Here is a 24251-nt window from a genome sequence, read left to right as displayed (position 1 = left end):
CTTCCTAGCTTAGTGCAGATTGCTGCAGTGAGTGGACGAGAGGGATGCTGAGCCCAAAGGTGCTATAAAAACACTACGATTGGATATTTCACACAGCATCACATGTGATCCTGGAGTTTTTTTTTCTTTCATTTCTGTGTTTTCATCCTCACACCTGGATTTTAGGCTTTGGGGTTGGGTACATTTATGGGTTACTGATAGGACGAAAGGACAGGTGACTCACAATGGCCGTGGCTTTGGATGCAGTGTGGGTGAGAGTGAAGAATGTCTGCAAACAGAATGGACTCCTCATCATGTCGGTGCTGGCTGTGGTCATTGGGTGTCTTTTGGGATTCTTCCTGAGGACACGGCGCCTCACAGAGCAGGTCAGTCTGTCTCCTCCCCCTTAACCCACTGTGACGTCATGCAAGCAGAAGATGGTGTTTGGGAGAGAATATTTTCCCAAGGACTCTGATAGTCAACATGAAGTTCACTGTGACGCATGACTTCTTTCAAGTTTTAGATTTCTAAAATTAGATTCTCATACCATAATGACCTGCCTGGAAGATAGGAAAAGCACTTCAAAAATAAAAGACACAATGATAGGCATTCCAAAGTGATCAACAATAATGTAAAGTATGGATGAAATAGTCAAAAGATGCAGACACTGACTAAAAACCAGAGAGGTTATGCTGATACAAGGCATACTATCAATGTGAAATCATGGATAAAAATGCGGTAAAGCAAGAGAAGGCATGAGGACATGTGATCTATTTATATAGGTTACTGGTAAGTCATTGTTGCATTGTAAAACGGCAGACTTCCCACATCAACCTGCACTTGCAAGCAGCAGTAACACACCTTTGACTACAATAGAAGCAGAAATGATGTTCATTGTAATGAATTACCTGAATCAAATAAGCTTTGAGTTTCTGCTTGTTGACTTTCATACTGCAGTGACATATGTATATATTAAAAGCAATAGAGCTGCTTGAAAGCTTGGGAAAACACAGAAGTCTAAAACACTACAACAGTAATGGAAGTGTGATTGGTTGTAAATAGGTTAAACCCCTAACAGGCAACAATATGCTGGTGGGCCAGTCATCACAAACCCACACTGTGCCACCAAATATTGTTTAGACATTCATAACTTTATTTTAAATTCTAGTGGGGATCCCAAAGTTTCCAAAGATACCAAATATATGATACTGGCTACTGGGACAATGTATCTAAAGCAATGCATATGACATGTAGAATATTTTCATTTGACCTAATTATGCAACCATGAGAAACATGGATTATTAGGTTTGATTTTTTTTTAAAATTTAGTGTAAACATCATATAGTGTCAAAGAGTTGGAACAAGTGGATACAAAATGTGATAGTGTCAGATAGTGTTAAACAAGACTTTTTTCATACACAAGGGAAATTTTACTCACAGAATTAGCATTACACCCCTGTAACATTGTCAGACAAATGATGAACAATATGGTAAAAAATAAATAAATCAAAATTGAAGCAGCAGAACCATAGATAGCATCTTTTTAATCTATGTATTCTACTTCCTTGTCAAAACCTACACACCTACTTTAACCACAATGCCACTCAACCACTGACAGTTTGGTCAGAGATTCTGGTGTGTTATGCCAGTAGCAGCTAATGTAGCCTCCATCCGCTAGCCTCAAGCACAGATGAGGAGCAGGCTACAGACGACTAGTAACCTCATTTCTTTCTAACTCCACACCCCCTGATTCTTTTCATTTTCAAAATGTGTAGTCTTCACCCCAACTGACATTGCCTCCAGTGACATCACTTGAGGCAATTTATCTGACTTCACACCGCTTCCTGTGGAGACACAAGAGCCTCTATATCATTTTTTTCACATATGTGGTAGTACTCCCCAACACCTGTAAACCAACTTTTTTAATGTTTCTACTGGTGCTGTCTAATAAAGGTTAATAAAGCCCCAACATGTATTTTAAAGAGTTGAAACACTACCAACATTAATATTTCATAAATGTGTTGTTTTTTGCATACTTCAAAGTGTTAATTCCTCCATTTACATGTAAAATGTTTAAAATTTGAGTTATTTGACTTTTATCTGTTATCAGTTTCAAAAGAAAAATTCAAAGGATCAGATATTTCCTCTTGTTGGCTTATAGTAGCTACATTCAGGAGGCACAATTGCAACAGATGAGCAAAGAGGTCCATTCACCCTTGCACTTAACGCTCAGGAGCAGATCTACTGGGGTGGTGTGGGGTGGCACCTGCCACCCCTAAAAAATGCCTTGCCACTCCAGTTTTGGGCAATCTGGTTGTCCTAAACTGTTTTGACATTCAGTTAGTGTACCTCATAGTTGTGTATAGTGGAGTCACATTTTGATATACTGTAGCTGTGGAAGTAGGGAATAGACCCTGAATGTGAATGTCCCATTGTGAATTAACTGATTATTGCACTCAAGTTGGACTTATGATTGACAGCTAATAGGAATAACTCATATTATTTCTACAATTGCCTGACAATTACAAATGATACTTGCTTGTTATTTAACATACCTTTTGCAGCAGTCTTTGCATAGATTTGGTGGCCCCTGCTGGTCTAATAGTGCAAAAGACAGTATTTTGTGGCAAGGCAAGTAAGTAAGTACATTTCGTATACATCATTCAGTGGGTTTCAGCCATGCTTTGGCTTGTTTTGTAGGCTGTAGAGATTAAAGGTGGCCCTAAGTTTCAGTCTCTCAATTTTATTTGTTTTGTCCTTGTCCTTTTATCGATTTTAGTTTTGGAACATCCAAAATCATAAAGACAAATGAAATGATTTTGTGTATATATAGAAATATCTCTATCTATCTATCAATCTATCAATCTATCTATGTATGTACCTATGCTAAGTGATAGGCCTATGTGCAATGAAAAAAGACATGTATTTGGAAAAATGTCTTTAGATTTGGAAATAAAACAATTTATTGATTTCTAATACCACCATTAGATATTTCTATTCAATGCAAATATTGATATATGTGTGTCTCCATGCCACCCTCTTGCCACCCCATGTAAATTTCTCTAGATCCGCCCCTGTTAACACCCTCAACCTACAGAAGTATGCATGGCTTTGAATTGGTGTGACATGTGGTAAGATGTGGGGTGTTAGTGGTTGTTGGTACTTTTGATTGATAGGTAGAAAACATCCATACACAAATCCAGGCTAAAAACAAGCCCACAAGCTTACAGTAAATACACTAACGCAGCTTCAGCACATCACTCTAAATACAACCACCGAGCAGCTTTACGAAGGGGCCCCATAAACAAAATGCAGCCTTTTCTTTTCCATTACCCCTCTGACTAAAGCGCTGTCATATTCTTAAATAGGCCTAAAAATAGCCTGTGGCTCCTTTAGTCTCACAATGGAGGATTACAATCCAATCAAACAAATGCTTTATCTAATTGTACATCAAATAAGAGTGCATGTCAGTGTGACGCCTTACAAGGTACACAGGAGGTACAGACCTTTCAGTTTTCACACAATAGTAAGTAAGTAAATAAGTAAAATTTATTTATATAGCGCCTTTCACATACAATCGTCACAAAGTGCTTTACATGAGCATGATGCCACAAAGAAATACAAAGAAATACAGAATGTGTAATAAAGTACACAGTAAAAAACATAGAAAAAGTGAACAGAAATTGCACAATAAAGACGCAGAGTCCCTGGTGGTTTAGAGTCAAGACCTTGTAGTACAGGCAATCTGTCTGAGTGTGTGTGTGCTGGTGTGTGTAAGTGCATGTACAGCATTAGTAAGGTGAGATAAGATCAGACATGACTCCTCTCTGAGGAGAAATTAGACCACTGCAGTAGCAAAAAGTTAAAGGATTACCCTCTAATAAAAAAAGGAAATGTAATTTAAAATGGAAGTAATTCAAACTTACGTAAACACACAAGAACACACTGAGTAGAAATGTATGGATAAATCTATGACATAAGTCTGGATTATAGTATTAGGAAGATCTGCAGAATCACACCATCAGCAGCAAATTTCACAGTTAAAAGGACAAAGAATGTGACAGATGTGTGAAGTAAGTAAAACAATAACAAGATATCAATTCATGGCCATAATGAATAACTGAACTGTATGATTGAATACTAAGGGCACCTCAGTGGTAGTATTGAGACATGAGCAAGTGCTGATCTTCCTCCAGTCATAAGCTTGCTCCTCTAACCTTTAAGCCCAAAATACAGAAAGAGTCTGATTACAAGAGGAGAACAGTAATTTCTATATACACTACTGGATTTAGTAGACTGTGAGAGAACAAATGACATCAAATTCTTGGTGTAACAATCTGAGAAAAAGTAAAGTACATTAATTACAGCCTACCTGTTTGAGACTGAATGAAATCAGAGAGTAATTTACTGACTGTCACTGGTTTATTGTTCTTTTGTAAAGACAGAAGTGTGTGTGTGTTTGAATAAATGGAAAAAAAGTCTGTCTCCAGCTGCGTCTCTGCTGCATCTCTAGTACTGGGAAAAGCCATCCTTGTTTAAACACTGTATGGGGGTGCAGGGCTTTAGAAATGAAACAGACTGTGGATCGAGTTATTTTCATGTCGGTTGAAGTTTTTTAAAGTGTTGCAGTGTGTGTTGGTCATCCGGTTTCATTTGCTAGTGCTAGAGTTAAGTGCTACACTTTGCTAATGTTAGTCTCTAGTTGATGGAGTTCAAAGTATTGATAAAATACTTCACCTTTGTCTCGCAAAGCTTATTACTAAGCAATTAAATCCAATGTGCCCAGACACTTGCCTTTTGTGAAGATGAACTACAAGATAACTCTAGCGTGTACCTGCTGTGTACGCTATCCACGTGCTGCACTGCCCTTGTGGTTACAATTTTTGCCATTTGTGAATTCATTCAGAGCCACTGAAGATAGGAATTATGACCTCTACTGTGTGATTTGCTTTTTCACCCACTCTTACAATACACAGTAGATAGTGTAAAAAGATTTTTTTCCAGTGTTTCTAAGCAATATTAACATAATTTAACTTGTGAACATAGTAGTATTATTAGCATTTAAACTTCTAATACCTAAAAAAACAAAATGAAACATGAATGATGGTACCAAGAAAGGATTTCTTTACTCCATACAGTACAAAGATAGCTGCTTCTCTTCATAGACACCCTTTAACCTACAACGACAGAGGGATAATAAAAGATTGGGGAGACACTGGTGTTATTATGGCTTTCAGATAATTTAAACTTAAAGTAGCTGTATTTATATATGACACAATGAAAGCCTATTGCAGTCCTGCCATAGATACGTACGGTGTAGGTTTTGATTTACACTTATCATCAGATTTCACCTGTTGATAACGACACCACAACACATTTATCATATGTGATCATCAGTGTTTACATACTTTCATTTACTTTGTGATATAGAGCAACGCACATACTTAGAGAACTGAAGTAACATCCAAGTAATAGGAGACCAGTGCCATTCAGTTGGTGTGTTCGAGTTCTTTCATCCACTGTGACAGAGAGCTGCGATAACTGTGAGCACAAGGTTTACAGTGGAGATGGCTTTCCTAGATGTGTGTTACTAACAGGGAGAGGATAACTGAGCCTTTCTTAAAGTCCCCATCCACTCAAAAATGTTTTTTACTTATTGTTACTTCAGTTGGATGTTTGAGCTTTACTGTGCAGAATGATGTATGTGCAGAGTTTAACCAAGTCTGTTTCCACATTCATCTGCTGAAGAGGAAAGTTTTTCTGTTGTATCTATGTACCTTACATAGAACATTCCCACCATGCACAACAGCAGAGCTAACAAGAGAACAAGAGTGTCTAAATTATGAGATGTGTGATGTTTTCCATTGAAAACTGCATCTATTTTGTCCTTCAGCAACCATAATAGATTTGCTTGTGCTATGTTTGTACTATCATTTGAACTTAGGCTGCATGAGACTGGCAGGCATTAGCAAACCCATTCTACCTCCACTACGGTTTCTCTAAAAGCACTAATGGTGATGGAGATTCTCTGGGCTGAAGTTTTCTAATGGCAATATTTATAGTTGAATACATCTCATACGCATTTCAAAGAGAGCAATGAGGCAAACAAGTTGAATTAACTCAGTATTCTTATAAAATCCTTTGTAATTAATACATTTCTATCTTATCTTAAAGGTATGCTATGCAGGATTTGTCAGTTGGTGTTTGTAAATACAGAATTCAAAGTTGGCCCCTTCTCCCCGGCTCCATTAGACTGAGCTGAGGGCAGAGCAAGAGAGAGAGAGAAAGAAGGAGACAGAGAGAGAGAGAGAGCAGTGGTGGTCGAGCAAGCTCGAGAGTGAATGAAGAGAAAGTGGCACTGGCAAGAACAAAGTGTTGAATCGGATAAATAAAAGTTTTTTTTTAGTTTTATGGCGGTTACGTTAAACACGCTCACACCTCCACACAGCCCAGCAGGAAGGTGCAGCATTGCATTGCATTGTGTGAATGCAGAGCTTCATCCTATCTGCTGTGGCCTCTCTGATCTGCATGTGTGTAGCTTAGCCCCACTCTCAGTCAAGCAGACACACAGACCTGCAGCTCTTTATACATCCAAGACACAGAGACAGAGAGCAGAGCAGAGGAGAGAGATGGAGATAGTGATGTAACCTGGTCACTACGCTACGAGTCCTGACTTCACACACTGAATGCTGTTATTGGCTGGGGTCTACACACTCACTGCCCAAAGGTTGACGCCCAGAAGCATCCTGAACCCAGCAAAATAATAAGAAAATACAGGCAGAGGGCAAAGTCTCTGCACTGCCACACACTTTTAGTGGGTCATAAGTGATGATTGAGAGGGGTTACTTTGGTATGAGTCTATATATTGGGTTTTTTAAAGTAAAATCCTGCATAGTGTACCTTTCAATATAGGATAAATAATTGAAGGCTATGCTTTAATTTTGGCTCATGCTAGCAGTCAAGCTATGTGTAGCTGTGAGGCTTGTTTGCAGAATTTACACCTACACCAAGGGCACTTTGAATCAAAATTCTTATCAGTCTCAAAGGACAAAATCTTATGTGCTCAAGGTCAGAGCACAGTTATCAACAATGTATGAACAGGTGTCAGGTGAGCTTGAACTTTGGTGTTTTTGGTGTACAATGACATCCTGTCACCAACCAGCTGAGCCTTATTTGTCAACCAGGGACCCTGCTGTGTGCTGTGGAAGAACTTTAATGATTTTGACATATCAGTCATTGTAAACTGACTTAAAGGTTTGAGGCCGGAGAGAGAGACAGATCTGCAGTGAATGAATGAATGCTCAGCTAAACATGACCAGTCTACAGGCTGTCCATTGGTTGCATTTCGTATTTTAATGTTGAACTAGTCGCAGCTCTGAGGTGTGTTTAGTGTAAGCAGTGATCACAATTCTTCCCAATACTCATCATCGCCATTTTTCCCTGTCAAACATGGTCTACCTACTGGCTTTTTTCTAAACTTGTAACCATGTCTCAAAGTCTTTATCAGTGGATTGAGTTTGCGCCAAATCCAATGATTTCCTTTTTTTGGCTGCTACTGTATCTATCCCATTCTCCAGCTGGTCTGGTCCAAGAGCGCCAAACAACCTGATCAAGAGGAAGCAGAAACTAGTGAAAATGAGCAAACTGGTGGAAGACATCAACACAGAAAGAGTGGGGTGAGACCACCTGTGACAGACTACAGTTGCTCCTCTAGTGCTACTTACTCTTGGCACTGCTGTTTGCGGATTGAAAAGTCCCCACAAAACAACCAGCAAAGAAACTTAATTTAGGACTGCTACTCCTGGCTGGAATATTCTGTCACTAAAGATGCAATTTTTTGATTTTCAAGTACCATACTTTCAATCATAACCTTGTTTATTAATGTATTTATTTCATATTTCATAGCTCCACCAGTAAATAATTAAGCCCCCAACCAGCTACAGAGAGAAAAAAATCTCTGCAGCTCCAGATCTCTGGTTTGCTCAGTTGTCATGGAGCTAGAGAGCAATATTTTGTCAAATTTCTGGAAAGAAATTGGAAAGGCAAATTACACAATGGAGGACTGCAGTATTGTTGGTAGATGGAGTAGTTGTTTTCTTGTTGAGGTCAGAGGAAACTGATGTCAAACCACTATTGCATTGAAACCAGCTGTATGACGTCCTTCACCACCCTGCCTGCACTCTCTTCTTCACCTCTCTTCTGCACTCCTCGTTACTTTGAACAGTTGACCCTAAGTATTTAAAGGCCCCATGAAACGGAAATTAGAGCATCTTTAGCTTCTGTACTGTGATATATTTCCCAGTGAAACGGAAGATTTGAGCGGTGTACAGTTACAAGAGGGATTTAAATCAAATCCTTCGCGTTTAATTGGACTGCTAAAAAGTGGGCAGGGCTTAGAGTTTAGAGCAAAATGGAGCTGCAGAGAGAAACAGAGCTACAGAGGACTGTTGGCTCCACACGCACCTGTGGACAAGGGAGAGATGAATTAATTAGAAATTAAACCACAGCCACATTGCTATGGCAATGAAAACAAAGTCCACTTATATCCAAACCAAATCTCTTCCTATCTCTCTCCATATTGCTCTGTTAGCAACTATGACCCAAAAATGATGAAGTGTGCTTCTAAATGACGAGTGTGAGTAGCTACTTGCCCAAAGTCACATTTGATTAGATGAACTTTTGAAACTTTTGTTTGTGCAGGATGAGCCACTACAGGAAAAGAAAAGACAGGGATTTTGATGTATAAATACTCTGATACTGATTTTTTGACATAGATTTGGCATATATTTCATATAGATGAAAAAATATCAAAGGGACACAGGATTAAAACTGGGAAAATGTTTTTTTCATTTCATGGGACCTTTAAACTCATCCACCTTCGCCACCTCTACTCCTTGCATCCTCACTATTCCTCTGTCTTCCCTCCCATTCATGCACATGTATTCTGTCTTGCTCCTATTGACTTTCATTCCTCTTCTCTCCAGTGTATACCATCACCTCTCCAGGCACTCCTCAACCTGCTCCCTACTCTCACTACAGATCACAATGTCATCCGTGAACATCATAGTCCCAGAGACTCCTGTCTGATGTCGTCAGTCAACCTATCCATCACTATTGCAAACAAGAAAGGGCTCAGAGCTCATCCTTGATGTAATCCCACCTCCACCTTGAACCCATCCATCAATCCAACTGCATACCTCACTGCTGTCACACTGCCATCATACATGTCCTGCACCAATTTTACATACTTCTGCCACTCCCGAATTCCTAATACAACACCACACCTCCTCTCTCGGCACCCTGTCATGTGCTTTCTCTAAATCCACAAATACACAATGCAACAACCCACTCTATACTTCTGCCATCAACATTGTCAAAGAAAACATTACATCTGAAGTGCTCTTTCCTGGCATGAAACCATGCTGCTGCTCATAATCATCACCTCTCCTCTCAACCTAGCTTCCACTACTTTTTCCCATAATGTCATGCTGTGGTTGATCATCTTTATACCTCTGTAGACTGAATACCTGAAAAAGTCATCTCTGTTTATGGTGCTGCTAGGGATATATCAAGTCTGATGGAGATTTATAGCACAGATTACATAAGCAGCAGCATCAGTATCAGTGGTCTAACTTAAGCCAGCCCACCACTGCCTACAGAAGAGTCAACATCCATGCTAACGGCTCTGTGAGGCTGCACATATGCATAGTGGCTCTATGCCAGCTGAGGTTAGTGGAAATATCATTAATCAACATACATGTTGTGTCGGGCAAAATAAAAATTTCCCATGATGATGACGCTAAATGAAATGTCATGGGATCACCAAAGTAATTCAATTCATTGTGTGGAAACATGAATGTTTGTACCAAATTTCATGTTATCCATTCAGTACTGTAGTTGTTGGCCTTTTACCCTGAACCTGAACCAGTCAGGTGATGACCAAAGTCATGTGGAATTATCCTTTGGGGACCATTCATTTATGTTCAAAATTTTATAGAGCAAAGTGGTGGACAAACTGAATGACCAATATGACCATCCCTAAAGCAACCAAAAGAAATTCTTAAAAGCAAAGACTACGTAACTTTTACTTATTAACTTTAAAAAATCATTCATTCTTCCTTTTACAAATGAAAAGTTGATTTAAAAAGCAATAAAACACATTCTTGCTCAAGTCAAAAGTAGATATAATAAAGTAGCTTATGGTGACTAATGCTAGGTAATGTTAGAAAACCTAAGATACATATTGCTTTGTCACTAACATTACTGAGTCAGGTCACTAACTTGACTCTTTCCTAACTGTGCTGCTGTTACACTGCATTTACCTGTGGCTGTCACTTGTAGCCAAAGTGGTCACTGTTTAGCAAAAGTTACACAGTCTTGTTTTAAAGGGCATGTGTCACATTTTGTAATATGACACACATAACAAAAAGTTCTCTGTATCCATTCTACATAATCAGCTGTAGAAGCCAAACTCATGAGTATACTTAATTTAGAGAAGGTGCATTTTAATGCTTATATTTTTTCATTTGTAAGAGGGAGACTTATTATTTTTCCTTCTAAAGTTACACAGTCTCACTTTAAGTTGTACATGTAGAGTATTAGAGAGCATTAATATTCAGAGTATAAGTTGTATATCTTGTATCATTGATGCTGTTTTGTTATATTGTACTGCTTCATATTGTTTCACACTTGGTTGGTAAAACCTGTCAAACTGCAACTGCCCTGTTGACTGGTCCTTTAGAAACAGCTGCACTTGCCCCATGCACCACAAACACACTCACACATGCAGGCAAATACACACTGAGCCATTCACATGAGTGCAAGATGAGCAGAACAGAGACAAACCTCTAGTTTGCTGGCTGTATGTGAGTGCTGATCCTGCTCTTATACAGCAAACTAAGCTCTCTGCTTAATGCCCAACAGAAAAGCTCTTTAGCTGTCATTATGCACCCTCCTCACCCTGCAGCCCCTCAATACACCATCCTCCCATCTCCTCTGTCATCCCTACCCTCACACTCACTTTCATCATCTCCATACAATACCTAACTTTTATATGTTTGTTAATCATAAGATAGATAGCCTTGGTGCCATAGTGGTCAGCCATGGTGGTTACCTCTTGCTCTTCCCTCTTCAGGAGGAGCTCGATGAATTGATCAAAGAAGACTTGCAACTTGACTCTGACTCTAATACTAATGACTCATGATTTCACTTGGACTTTAGCCTTTTCACTTAGAATGACTTCATATCCTGTCCAAGCCCAAACATTAAAAATTATGTTTTTAAAAAGTGCACAGAGAATCACGCATATTTTAAATCAACCCGATAGCTGCCGATCATGCAAGAGCAGGAAGGAAAGACTTACAGTCTGATAAAAGATAATACCTAGGATTATCACATTCAAATATAAACATTCAACACAGTCAGCTAGGCAATAATGTGAGACATATCAAAGATTTGGTAGCCATAAATGTTGTCTTTTGTCATCAATAAAAAAGTAAGCAATGTCTAAAAATTAAAAAAAATAGCCTAACTGCTGCTGTTCCCAATTCCATGATGACTTAGTCCTCGAAACATAAAGTTTAAGACTTCACTGGGGAATTGTTAGTCTTGGCTCAGACTTCAAAGACTTGAGGCTACATCTACAATAAGCCGGCTAAAGTCTAAAACACCATTTTCGTACGAAGACAACACGCGTCCATGGCAAGCGTTTCAGCTTGTTTCTGCAAATACCTCCATCTACACTAAAACGCCAAAAACGGGCAATTCTTCTCCTACTGTGTATGTCCAGAGAGCAGACAAGCAAGTCAGCCATAGAAAACCTGCGAAGAAGAAACAGTATACTATTTCTATTCTCATGCCTGCTTCCTGACATTTTGTGTACTGCAAGCAGATTGCAACAGTTTCAGCGAGAGAAAGGTAGTAGATAGCTACAGATAGCTACATTTAAATCTAAACAAGCTATCAAAGTAGACAATGTTGTGTTGTGGTTCTTCTTTCTTTTCCAATGAAATGACAATGTAGCAACAATAAAATGCTGCACTACTGCCACCATTGGTTTTGTCACCAATATGACGCATTTCTACAAAGGTCCCTTTTCCCTGTACACACCACAACACCAAGCCAGTATTATCAGATTTATACACTCTGAAGGACATTTTGGAAAAATGTTGTTTTATTCTTAGAAAAAGATACATTTACGAATTTAGCCGGATTATAGTGGAAAAGGTCTTACTTGTGACTTGCAAAACTGTGATTGAATTCAGATGAATTTTCTAGCCCTTTCCCATGTCATGTCATGTCCAGTTCCTTGCATTATTTCATATTCATGTTGATGGAAGAGAAACAACTGTTTCCATAAGTGTGAGCAAGTAATTTGTGCAGGACTTTTTTGAGCCAGCTATATTTGAGGACACTGAAGTCTTCCCCTCTATAGTTCGGAGTATATGAGGGTTGTAGCAACCTGTTACAAAATGTCATGTTCAGTTCTGGTCACATTGAAGTTGTCTGTCAGGATCATGTCAGTGACTAATTTGATGTATTTTTTTAATGTATGATTTGATTCAGCATGTCAGATTGTGTGGCATCAATGGCCTTTTTTGTGGTGTACAGATGCCATGTTTGAAATTGGGTTGTTTTGCCATGTTTTTTCTAATCAAATCAGGCAGAACATATGCACAAAAATGTCAGGATTTGTTAAATCCTGGCTACAGAACTGCAACTTTTGAAACATTTACAGAAATCCATTTGTACAGGTGAAAATGTTCTAGATAATTTCTAAAACTAGTTTAACACTGTATTTTTCTCTTCCTTAACGATGTGGCCTTATATAAAATCCCAATACTTTTGTATTATTAAAAACATAAAGAGAGACACAGATCAAGCTACAGAAGCAGATCTGAGGGGAAAGCAATTCAGGCTGAATCAAATATGATTGCAAAAGTGGTTGAATTAAAATAATCTTTTCTCTGAAATCTACATTTAGAATATCATTTTGTCAAAATGAAGACCTATCAGGAATATCTTAATTTTTTTTAGTGTTTCGAATTTGATATTTTCTTATTATTCGAAACTTCTTCATAATACAGACACATTAGTCATTAAGTTATGAAACTTGATCTGAATCAGATTCTTGCACACGACATTAGGGATTTTAATTTTTTGAGGTCACAAAAACAGAAGAGTACAGCTGAGTGTAAGTGTAGGGAGACACTGAAATCATTAAGGATGATTTAACACAACATTGAAACACATTATTAGCTTGAAAGCTGTTTGTTTGATCTTTGTACTCGTGCTAATGAAAGTACTGAGTAATTCAATGAATAACATGGTTAAAGATGATTAAAAAAAAAAAGGATTTCAACCTTTTGAGCATTCTATAATTTTCAGTTATTGTTGATGAAAATATTAGAACACCCACATCTCCATCCACATCAATAGAGAGCAGAAAGAAATTAACATATTAACAAACAAACAAACATGAGCCCACACACCATATTGCTAATCTATTCACACCTTGGGAGAATAATAAAATGTGTACAAGTGTTTATATGGCACATTCAATCTCTCAATATGTAAATTGTCAAGCCATCTCCAGCTGTCCATGCTCTGTTGGCAAGTGTGTGAAGGACAATTACATTTTAAAGTCATAGATTTTCAAACACTGACTCCTGTTGCAGATCCCTTAAACCACACCGTGACCACAGCGATGACTTGGGAGTAAAGAAGCTTTTTAAAACTCTTGATATGCTGCCAAGTTCATTTTGACAGAGTAGAGATATGAAGTCTGGCTGCAGGAGATAGAGTGGCACAGCTGATAGACAACAGCTGTCCACTGCTGTTTTGGACAGAGACCAACGTTAAGCCCAGTGGACACTGAGACAAAAACACAAAAACCCTGTGAGATCCTCAGACATCTGCCAAACTGTCACCCAAAACTCTTCGGCTTTGGAAACATGTCACCGGTGTATTATCTGTGCAATTTCATATCTTTCCTCCTCTTTTTTTTCAAATTAGATTCAGTCCTCTATAATAAGCTGTTACCCTCTGACTCTCTTTTCTATCTATTTGTACCTTCTTCAACCTTCTTGTGAAGTGGTCATTTGTATCACTTGCCAAGAAACCATTGCCATTGCCAATCTACCAACGCTGGTCTCTGAGACAGCACACAGTCTGTTGAGTAACACAGGCATGTGATTGAAATAAACAAGTCAAATTTTTACAACTGAGACTTGTTTTCTTGCTTTGCGGGTGTATCAGAGTCATTGGAAAGGGATAAGAGAAACATAAAAAAATTCAACTTATCTACTGCCAGTGTTTTTGCAAAATCAAGAATCATTGTTTTTCTCTGACACATCATCTTTGAGATGTTGCTTGGGGAGTTGCACTGGTATGCACAAAAACAAACAAAACAGGATCCATATGTAAAACATGGCTCCATGTTGCTAATAGTGAAATTGTTACAAAATAATGATCTATCACACAATTTGAGTATTTTTCATTCGATGGCATGTGAAACAAGTACATTTGAACATTTTTTGGAAATAGCAATGTCTGTCCATCATCTTTGGTCTGAACTTACATATCTCACCAACTAATGGATGGATATACAGTACAGACATTTGTGGTTTTCAGAGGATTAATCCTAATGACTCTTGTGACTTTTCCTCTAGTGCCACCATCACTGACATTTTTTCTGTCTCAGCAACTATTGGATGGATCGTCATGAAATTTGGTACAAACATTCATTTTCCTCTCAGGATGAATGGTAATTTTTGTGAATTCCCAATACTTAAGATGATCCTCTATGCTCTTCCCTTACCCTATGCCCCACAGTATTCTCTCTATGACCTACTTAAGTGTCTTTCACTTCATGCTGTCTCTCCACTTGGGCTAAAAAATGTTCAACGTATGCATAACTGTGGCTTGTGAGTTTTGAAAGAAATTAGCATAGGTTGTGGGGGGTCATGAGAGATCTACTTGCATTATGGGAAATGTGGGATCCAGTATTTTTGAAGCTTAACCCATATAGACAAAAAACAACGATATCTTGTCCTCTTCTGCATCAAGTGTGACTATTCATTCAGGCAACAGATTGTGGTAGAATTAGCTAAACTGAACTCACTCATTTGATGTATAAATTGAAAGTCCTTTGGAACCTTTAGAATTGTTATATTGCACAAAATTAGAAGGCTCTGAAAGGTCTCACTGGATAAGGTTGTGCAAAATGCTCAACATTATGTTCAGGCATCACCATACAAATTGGGCAACAAGTCCTTCAAATGAAAAAAAATATGTTGTTGGTTCATACTGTCCAGAACAACAAAGCCGTTTCCAAAGAAAAGCTCTGTTAACCAACTGTACACCACCTGTTCAGCAACAAACAGGAGACACACAGTTAGTCACTAGCTGGTGAACATGTAGCATTTAACAGCTAATGTGAGAGACATTTCTCTCAGGAGTCAGTGGAAACCTAAACAGACATTGGACTTATATTTGTCAGGTGGATAGGAACATGATTCCAAATGAATGACGTTAAAAAAAAAAAATCTATTATCGCAGCTTTAAAAATCAAAGCAAATGTGTTTTTTCTTCCAACAGAGAGTGGCAATTTCAACAAGCTAAGGCAGTGGTTCTCAAAGTTGGGTCCAGGGACCCCCGGGGGTCCTTGAGGAGGTTCCAGGGGGTCCCCAGCAAAAAGGGGAATAATTTATTTTCACTATAATTCCATCCATAAGTAACACAATGACAGAGTGTATGACTATTTTGGGTTTCATACACTTTCTGTAATAAAACATCTTAAAGCAAAAATCTTATCAGGTGGGGGACCCTGGGACAAAATCTTATCAAATGGTGGCCCATGATCTAATTTGTGCAGTTTAAAGGTCCTTGATGTGAAAAAGTTTGAGAACCACTGAGCTAGGGGTTTACAGACTTTACTGATCCTTAAGGGGAAATTCATACGTTACAGTAGCACAGAGACAGACAAGAACAGATAAAGAACTCTTTGAATGAATGAAATAAAAAAAGTATATAATAAAAGATTAAAGAAATTAGAGAGGTGGCATCAAAAAGCCATATATATTAGAATACATTAGACTGTACAAATAAATTGTGCAAATATTTGTGCAAATGTAGTCCAGTAGTGCAACTGTTGAAGCCATGATGTGAATTATATATATACAGTATATAGTATAAGTTTATTGGTACAGATATAAATATTTACAATATACAATAATATAATAGTATATAATGTTATACACAGTATAGGTGCAATATATGTAATATACACACAGTATACAATACTATGAAGAGAATACTATGATACAGTATATGATATACAGAAGCACAATAATAATAAGACAATAGTTAAATGGTATTGTTATACAGTGATATAAGTTATATAATGTAACTTTAAGTAAAATAGAGTTATAAGTATGTACTACTTCTACTACTTTAATAGTTATTCAGCCATCTTCATTTTCTTACTAAGTAAGGGATCATTTTCTAATTATAAATTGTTGGTAGAGAAAAAAAACAAAACATTCTTCTCTGTTCATGATGCTGCAGTCAGAGTGCTCCTTTTCAGTGCTCCAGACATCCTAAAAATACCTTTTTCCTTGTTATTATTTTTTAAATAACATAAAGTTTGTTTTCACTAACTCTAATGCTCTCCCTCAAATTACCTGTGACCATCATTTCTTCTTCTTTCTTCATGACAGGAGGTGAAGTACTTCCAGTTTCCTGGAGAGCTGCTAATGAGGATGCTGAAGATGCTGATTCTCCCACTTGTTGTGTCCAGGTACTGATGTCTGTCCTCTGCACTCTTCATTACATGTCATTAACCCTCACAGCGTGAACCTGTTCACCTCTTGGATTAACAAATTAGGAGTTTTCAGTGAGACATATGCTATCTCACACAGGCTCCGCCCTCTACTGGAGTCTATGGGTAATACTGTCACATGCATGCAACCGCCCACTGAAATTTGCATATACGTACCCGGCCAATCAGGACGCACCTAAAGATTCCATGTATTGACACAGTATAAAAATCAGTACCTTGCTGCAATTCCCATCCTTCTCACTTCAGCAATGGTGAAATCAGCTCACTGATCTTACTTCTCTGCGGATGGAGTCACCGCTCCAAGCTTGTCTCTGTCTGTCATGCCAAAGTCTCATCACCGCCACCAACAGGCATCTCTTCTGCTTCAAGTGCCTCAAACAGGACCACGCAGATTGCGGCATGATGCACCACCTTGTTTGCACTGCCTTGTGTGCACTGCCGTGCACTTCCTTCAACTCAACGCTGGCAACAGTAGTTTCCATTTTTGGTTGTGTGACATCTCACACCGCTGCAATGAGAGCGAACTGGAGCTCGAGATTGATCTTTGTGGTGAAGATGAGTTCACTGCTTCATCTGGCCCTCTGCTGCCAACACCACCGCCACTGCCAGCTGTTTCCTCCTGTCATGAGGGCTTTGGCAAAAGGCCTGTCTTTGCCCACCCTTCGTGAAACATTTTCTACAGGGGGTTAGGAGACAATGGCCGGTGATGCATGTCTCCGCCCCCCAGTGGGAACTGCTGTTGCTGCCCGAGGCTGTAGTGAATGATCCAAATGAGCCTCTGGAGTGCTCCTCTCTGAAGATGTTGTCATTCAAGAGAGCTTTGCTGCTTGTGCTGACCTCGGCTAAGTGAGTGAGCTGTGTGCCCTATTGGTTCACCCAAGCTTTTGCTGCTTCATGGTGACCACAGTGATGCTACTCTCAGATCGAACCCCTCCTTTGTTCCTATGAACATAAGGAGTTCATTTAGGTTGAGAACTATTCAGCTAGAGGTGTTTTGTCCTCCACCCCATGGGGATGCCAGACAAAACAGCACCTCTTGTGCCCAGAACGTGTGTTGGCATGTTATGTTGAGAGCGTGGCCCCCTTTCGGCACACTGAACTGTCCGTGTGCTATAGAGAGGGAGTGGCCGGTAAAGCCCTATCCAAGAAGCACCTAGCTAGTTGGCTTTGTGATACATCTCCTTAGCTCACAGGCAGGTGTTAAAGGACCTCCCGACTGTGGTCCAAGCGCATTCCACATGTGGTGTAGCAGCATCTACAGCCTTGTTCAGTGGGGTGAGTCTTGGCCTACACTTTGTCCGTTCATTTGGTCCTATCTCTCGGACATGACCAGCTCCTTTTCAAGGTCCGTGCTCGTAGGTTGGTATGAGTGTCAGCTGTGGTTCACCTGACCCCCCCCCCCCGGGCAATTATATGCCTGCATTTTCCTGTAAATCCCACTGACTTGGGGACTGGGGTGTGCAGGGTGTGCGTTGTATGACCAGTGACAACTGTGAGGTTAGGCCATGGTTTCCCCCAGTTCATGTCCATGTTAACTGGGCTGGGTTAGGCTCCCTAATGCTCAGCTTAAGCGGCTGGGATTATAAAGTAGTGGGAAGGTCACACTGACTAACCGTTAGTTGGTTGGGCTCAGTGAGGCAGTCTGATGACATGTGGCGGTAGGCCAAACATTCATCGGGCTCCGCCTACTGTATCCATAGAGTCCAGCAGAGGGTGGAGCCTGATAGATAGAGATAAAATGGGGGTTACAATATTGTAACCCTAGTCCTATAAGCAGAGGTTGAGTCCTCTACCTATGGACCCTGCCACTCCCACACTGTCTGCTGAAGTGGTTTCGATATGGGAATTGCAGCGGCGAGGCACTGCCTTTTATACTGCGTGGGACACACGGTATCAGTAGGCGCATCCTGATTGGCTGTGTACGTACATGCATATTTCAGTGGGCAATTGCATGTGTGTGATTGGAGTATTACTCATTGAGTCCAGAGTCCAGTAGAGGGCTCCGCCTGTGCTTATAGAACTAGGGTTACAATATTGTAACTTTCAATACTGTCATAGGTGTATATTCATATTCTGTTGGTTCACAGCAGGGTGGAGTGGAAATAGTATGCTTAAGGACATTGAAAAGTATTAAAAGACAGTTTTCACAAGTCTGTCTTAAAACAACAGTCACGTGCCCAAATGAACATTGAAAGAGGTTTTCCTTACTGTAATCATTCCTCCTGTTCATACTAGCTATTAAAATATCCCTTTCAAATGAGCTTTCAATGTAAATGATTGGTGCCAAAATCCACAAGCCTCCTTCTGTGCAAAAATTTATTTAAAAGTTCATCTGAAGCTGATATGAAGCTCCAGCTGTCCAAGTTGGTCAAATTACATAGATATCTTTCAACAATACAGTCTTTTTACTGCCAAAGTCCCTCTTTTTGTTACCGTACTCCCACTGCAGTTCAACAGTCACACAAAGAGGGAATTTGATGCCAAAAAGACTGTAAATGTGGCTCAAACTCAAACTGCTAAAGCCTCATATAAACTTAAGATCATCTTTTAAATGCATTTTTGCACAAAATGACTGTGTGAATACACTGTGGATTTTGGCCCCCATCACTTACAATGAAAGCACATTTGAAGGGGATCTTTTAATACCCAGTATGAACAGGAAGAATGATTACATTGAGTAAAACCTCTTTCAGTGTTCATATAGGCACCTGACTGACAGACTTGTGAAGCTATCCTTTAAGTCAAACATGACAAGCCAGAACATGTAAAGTGCACTATACACATGTAAGTGAATGTTCATTTCCACTCTGTAATCAAATTGGGCCAAACGTATGCAAACAAATGTTAATTTAAATGGTTATATTCTTCACTTTTTGTCACTAAACTAATGTTTATTCAAACACAACCTATGTTACCTATCCTAAAATATGTCATGGCTGTGGTTAGACCAAATTTTGCTCCCTAATCGGACATTGACACCCCACCTTGTTCGCTTCAGTATTGTACTCTGATGTGCAAAATTATGACAGGGATAGATTGACAGTAAATAATGATTGTTTGTATCTTTCTTAACGTAGGTGCATGGCGAAATAATGCGAGCAGCAGAAAAGGAGGGATGCTGCATTAATTAAATTGTTATATGTTTGATAAAATGCAGTATAATGATTTAAATAATATAATCAACTTGTGTTATTGTTTGCCTATTAGCCATGCTAGTTCCTGCAGTTCATACCTACAATCCGCCCATGCTTTTTTACTCTCCCGCCTGCTGTTTGCTTCAGTACACGAAACATTTCATAACATGAAAGCCTGTCAGATTGTGTTCTGTTCATTCACAGCCCTCTGCTGCTTCACTTGAGTAACAAGCTAACATTACTTTAAAGGTGTGTTCAGACAGAAACTGTAACAAATTTTTGCCTTACACCATTCATGCAAATTTGAATGCTGAACCATCTGTGTTTATTCACCCCAAACCAATGTACCAACTGTACAGACGTTAAGTAAGCTAGCTAGCAATGTATGCTAGCAACACTCCCACTTCCCACTCTGTCTGAACCCACAGTAAGGCAGTTGCATTTTACAAAGTTGGCAAGCAGAGTGACAGGCCATGCTGCTATGCACTGAAAATATTGAAATCAAACATCTAATTACAGTTATTTGTCCATGTCCAAACATCAAATAAAAACTGACAACCCTAATGTCATCACACAACCTTCCAGACTTTGATATCTCAGTCTCCAGCAGCTAGATTACAACAGGTTAAAGAAAAATGGTTATACTGTATATAGCCTTACAAACAGCCCTCCTTTTTGTAATTTTTCATAATGTATATATATATATATATAAAATGAAAAACAAGTTACATAATGAGCGAATGAGTGCAATAAGTGGATTCTAATATCTATAATGATTTTAGCACTTTGAGGTAGTGCTGAAAAGCCACTTCATGCTTCACGCTAAAGTCACTGACTCAATTGTTTGAGTGTTTTCAGGAGGACTCTAGATCAGTTCCTCTCAGTATTTCAACAATATCTGACACAAAGTCCAAAAAACTCACTGGGCAATCCTTCATTAAAACTACAGTCAAATGATATGAAAAGAAACTTGTACTTAAAAACATATTTTTTACCATATGAAAACTTTTATGAAGCTGGTTGGAACAATCTCTAGACATTGTCACCAAGGACCATTATCATATTATTGGATTTACGGATTCAAAGGTTTATTTGTCAAATACAAAAGTGATATGTAATGGGATGTGGCACGCTCCTAAGGCTGTGTGAAAAGACTAGTGTGAAAAATAATGATTCTATAAAAAGAAATATAAAGGATAATCCCTGATAGGAAACTTTCCACAGCACCAGAGTAGGAGGTCTTTAAGAGCCCCAGAGAAACTCTTCAGCTATCTGAGGTGGTAAATGTGTTGCCTCGCCATACTCGCCAAAATGCCTGTGTGTGAACAATGTCAGATTCTCAGTGAAGTGGACCACCGATTTTTAGAGGAATAAATGCTTTGACAATTTGCAAAGTTGAAAAGGCGAGGTTTTTCTCAATGTGTGACAAATACTTGCCATTTAAGTAACGTTGCTTTAATAAAAGATTTTGTTAATATCCATGCACCTCTATCAGACTTTTGATTATGGCTTGTGTGAAGGCACTGAATCATTGTAATAAGGTAGGAGCAGTGCCACACCCATCTTCTCATAACGAAATTCAGCGTGTAGTTCCATGTGTGACAACAATGATTGTTTAAGTTGATTGCATGTCACACTGTGTGAGACAGCTCTAATAATATCTGTCAGACTGAACGAAATCAATTTGAGGCATGCCAGAATCTGACACATGTATTTGTAGAAAAAAGTATATGAGCATTATCAAAGTCACAAATTTTTTTTGTTGTGTCTTGATCATTTTGGTTTGTGTGCCATGTATATACTGGAGAAATTGTGTGCACTGTTTCTGATTGACAACCAAAGATTTTGATTGACAGACAATAATTTTACCATGTTTCTGTCACAATTGTCAATTTATGTCTCAGACAGCTCAAATTGCACATCATAAAGTAAAGGGGCCTTTACTAATGCTTATGACACTAAGGAACATGAATAAAAACTCCAAATTATAAAGACAGTAGTTTGTTCATACTCTGGCTGACTCATGAGCGTGTGGCAAAATGGGTCCATTTGTCCCTGTTACACTTTGATACATTTCTTTCCATACTTGTCATTTGTTTGTTTAGCCAGTATGATGTTGCCATTTGTAGCATTGCTCTCACATACTTCAAGAGGTTTGTTTTTTTTTGTTATATTTACATCTGTATTTCTGGTTTAATCAAGACAGACAAGTGTTTAAGTCACACACACACACACACACACACACACACACACACACACACACACACACACACACACACACACACACACACACGCACACACACATACATATACACACACACCCTTCGTATGGGGGATTTATAGAATTTAGTTAAATCTTTGGGTTAGTATTCATGTTATTTGTATTGTTATTTTGGCTTATACACTGGTCTGAATAAATCACTTTTTTTAAGTTATTGACCAAGTTTCTGAGTCTGCCTCCCATCACCTTCCTTGATGCTCTGGCCAAGCTCCCTCACAGAGTGATATAAAAGAGTGTCATGGCAAACTGTCGGGCATTTGTATACACTGAACTCCATTATCAGCACAACTTTTAATTAACTCATATGGTTCTCCGTTTTGTACACTGTAATTATGTATGTTGTGTCAGATACTGTCACTGATATACAGCTGCTTTGAGGATCATTGCAGTATTGTGTGTGTGTGTGTGTGTGTGTGTGTGTGTGTGTGTGTGTGTGTGTGTGTGTTGCCATTCTCTCCCTGAATGAAAGCAGTGGGGGATTAAGAGCATTGATCCTTACATTACAAGAGAAATCTAACAAACATCTCTAACCCTGATGTGATGCCAGCCTGGTTGTGATTAAAATGCTGTCTATATGCCAATAGTTACTGGTGGTTACAAAAATGCTACATGCAGACATGAGTTTAATGTTTCCCAAACATTCTGCTTGATCTCTAACACATTAAAAGGGAATTTAAAATAGATCATATGAATGAATGTACATTCTGTTGCTAAAGTTTCTTACTTTGAGAACAAACACACTGTGAGGTACAGACCAGTGTTAGCTTCAGTGCAAGTCCAGGGCAAGAGGGATAAAAATGTTTGGTGAGTAAAGCATGGAAAACAGTTGTGAGACATGTTTTGATTTTGATAGATTTACTGAAGTACACAGAATGTGACATCCTCTGCCTCCAAAGACCATGTGAAAACAGTCATCCATGGGGCAAAAAAACAGTACCCTGAAGAAGGTTACAGCTCTCTGAAACACACAGTAGCATTTATTGAGCAAATCAGTGGACTGATGAGGCATGCCATGTATAACTGAGGTGTCAAGGTTGTTTTAAAGTTGAATTGACCTCAATTTTCAACAGAAATCTGAATGACAGCAGACAGAGTGGAAATCATCTAGAGAGCTGCACTGAATTAGTTAAATTAATGGACGAAAAATAGATCTTGTGATGGACTTGAACATGTTTTCAGTGATGTTCCTTGAATCATTGGGTGTTTCAGGTCTTTCAACACCATACACCCTCCCACAGGCAACCCAACCATGGTTGATCAGGACATGGCTCATGTTCAAGTGGCATTCTGCCTTCCCCATAGTTCTCCTCTCCTTGGAGACTTTCTCAGCTGCCACTGTGATTTTGTGGATGGCTCTTCTTCTCCAGACTCCAATAATGCTTTGAGTGCTGAGGGTCTTGAAGAGAGATTGTCCTGCAAACCCCCTACAGCCAGCCTTGATAGGCATGCATATAGCTTTCCAGCCCCATCTCTGGCAACTACTGAACTACTGATAAAGGATTGCATACTCCAATATAGGTTAGCAATATTGTCCAAACTCTTAGTCTATTCAAACTCTCATCAAAATGCATTGGGATTTCTCCAAAACATATTGTTAGAAAGATGCAGAAAAGTTGACATGTTGGACAACATTTCATCTGACAGTGGTGGATTGTCAGAGTGGGGAGCATGAGAAAGAATGTAGTACTAAAAGATGGTTACAAAAGTAAGAACTGCTTACCTACAGCTTGCATTAACACATTTGCCATAACATCAAAGCACCACTTATAATTGAGTCTAACATGCATGTTTCCTCTTCCAGTTTGATGTCAGGACTGGCAGCCCTCGATGCCAAGTGCTCCAGCCGGCTCGGTCTGATCACAGTGTCTTATTACCTGTGGACCACCTTTGTGGCGGTGATAGTGGGGATCATCATGGTCTCCATCATTCACCCAGGCGGCGCAGCCCAGAAGGAGGACTCTGAGGACAGTGGCAAGCCTATCATGAGTTCTGCTGATGCTCTGCTTGACCTCATCCG

General features: G+C 39.1%; 1 protein-coding gene across 2 annotated transcripts in view; it reads left to right on the top strand.

The window, feature by feature from the left end:
• The first annotated feature begins 211 nt into the window (after positions 1-211).
• slc1a7b (solute carrier family 1 member 7b) overlaps positions 212-24251 on the top strand; it is a 44771-nt gene continuing 20731 nt past the window's right edge. For both annotated transcript variants that reach the window (XM_044362773.1, XM_044362774.1), the window contains exons 1-3: positions 212-365; positions 16698-16777; positions 24036-24251. In XM_044362773.1, the coding sequence (XP_044218708.1) occupies positions 225-365; positions 16698-16777; positions 24036-24251 (437 nt within the window). In that variant the 5' untranslated portion in view covers positions 212-224. The remainder of the gene's footprint in view (positions 366-16697; positions 16778-24035) is intronic.

This window comes from Thunnus albacares, chromosome 9 (genome assembly GCF_914725855.1).
Source record: "Thunnus albacares chromosome 9, fThuAlb1.1, whole genome shotgun sequence".
NCBI classification, from domain to species: Eukaryota; Metazoa; Chordata; class Actinopteri; order Scombriformes; family Scombridae; genus Thunnus; species Thunnus albacares.
This window is presented reverse-complemented; position numbering and strand designations above follow the sequence as displayed.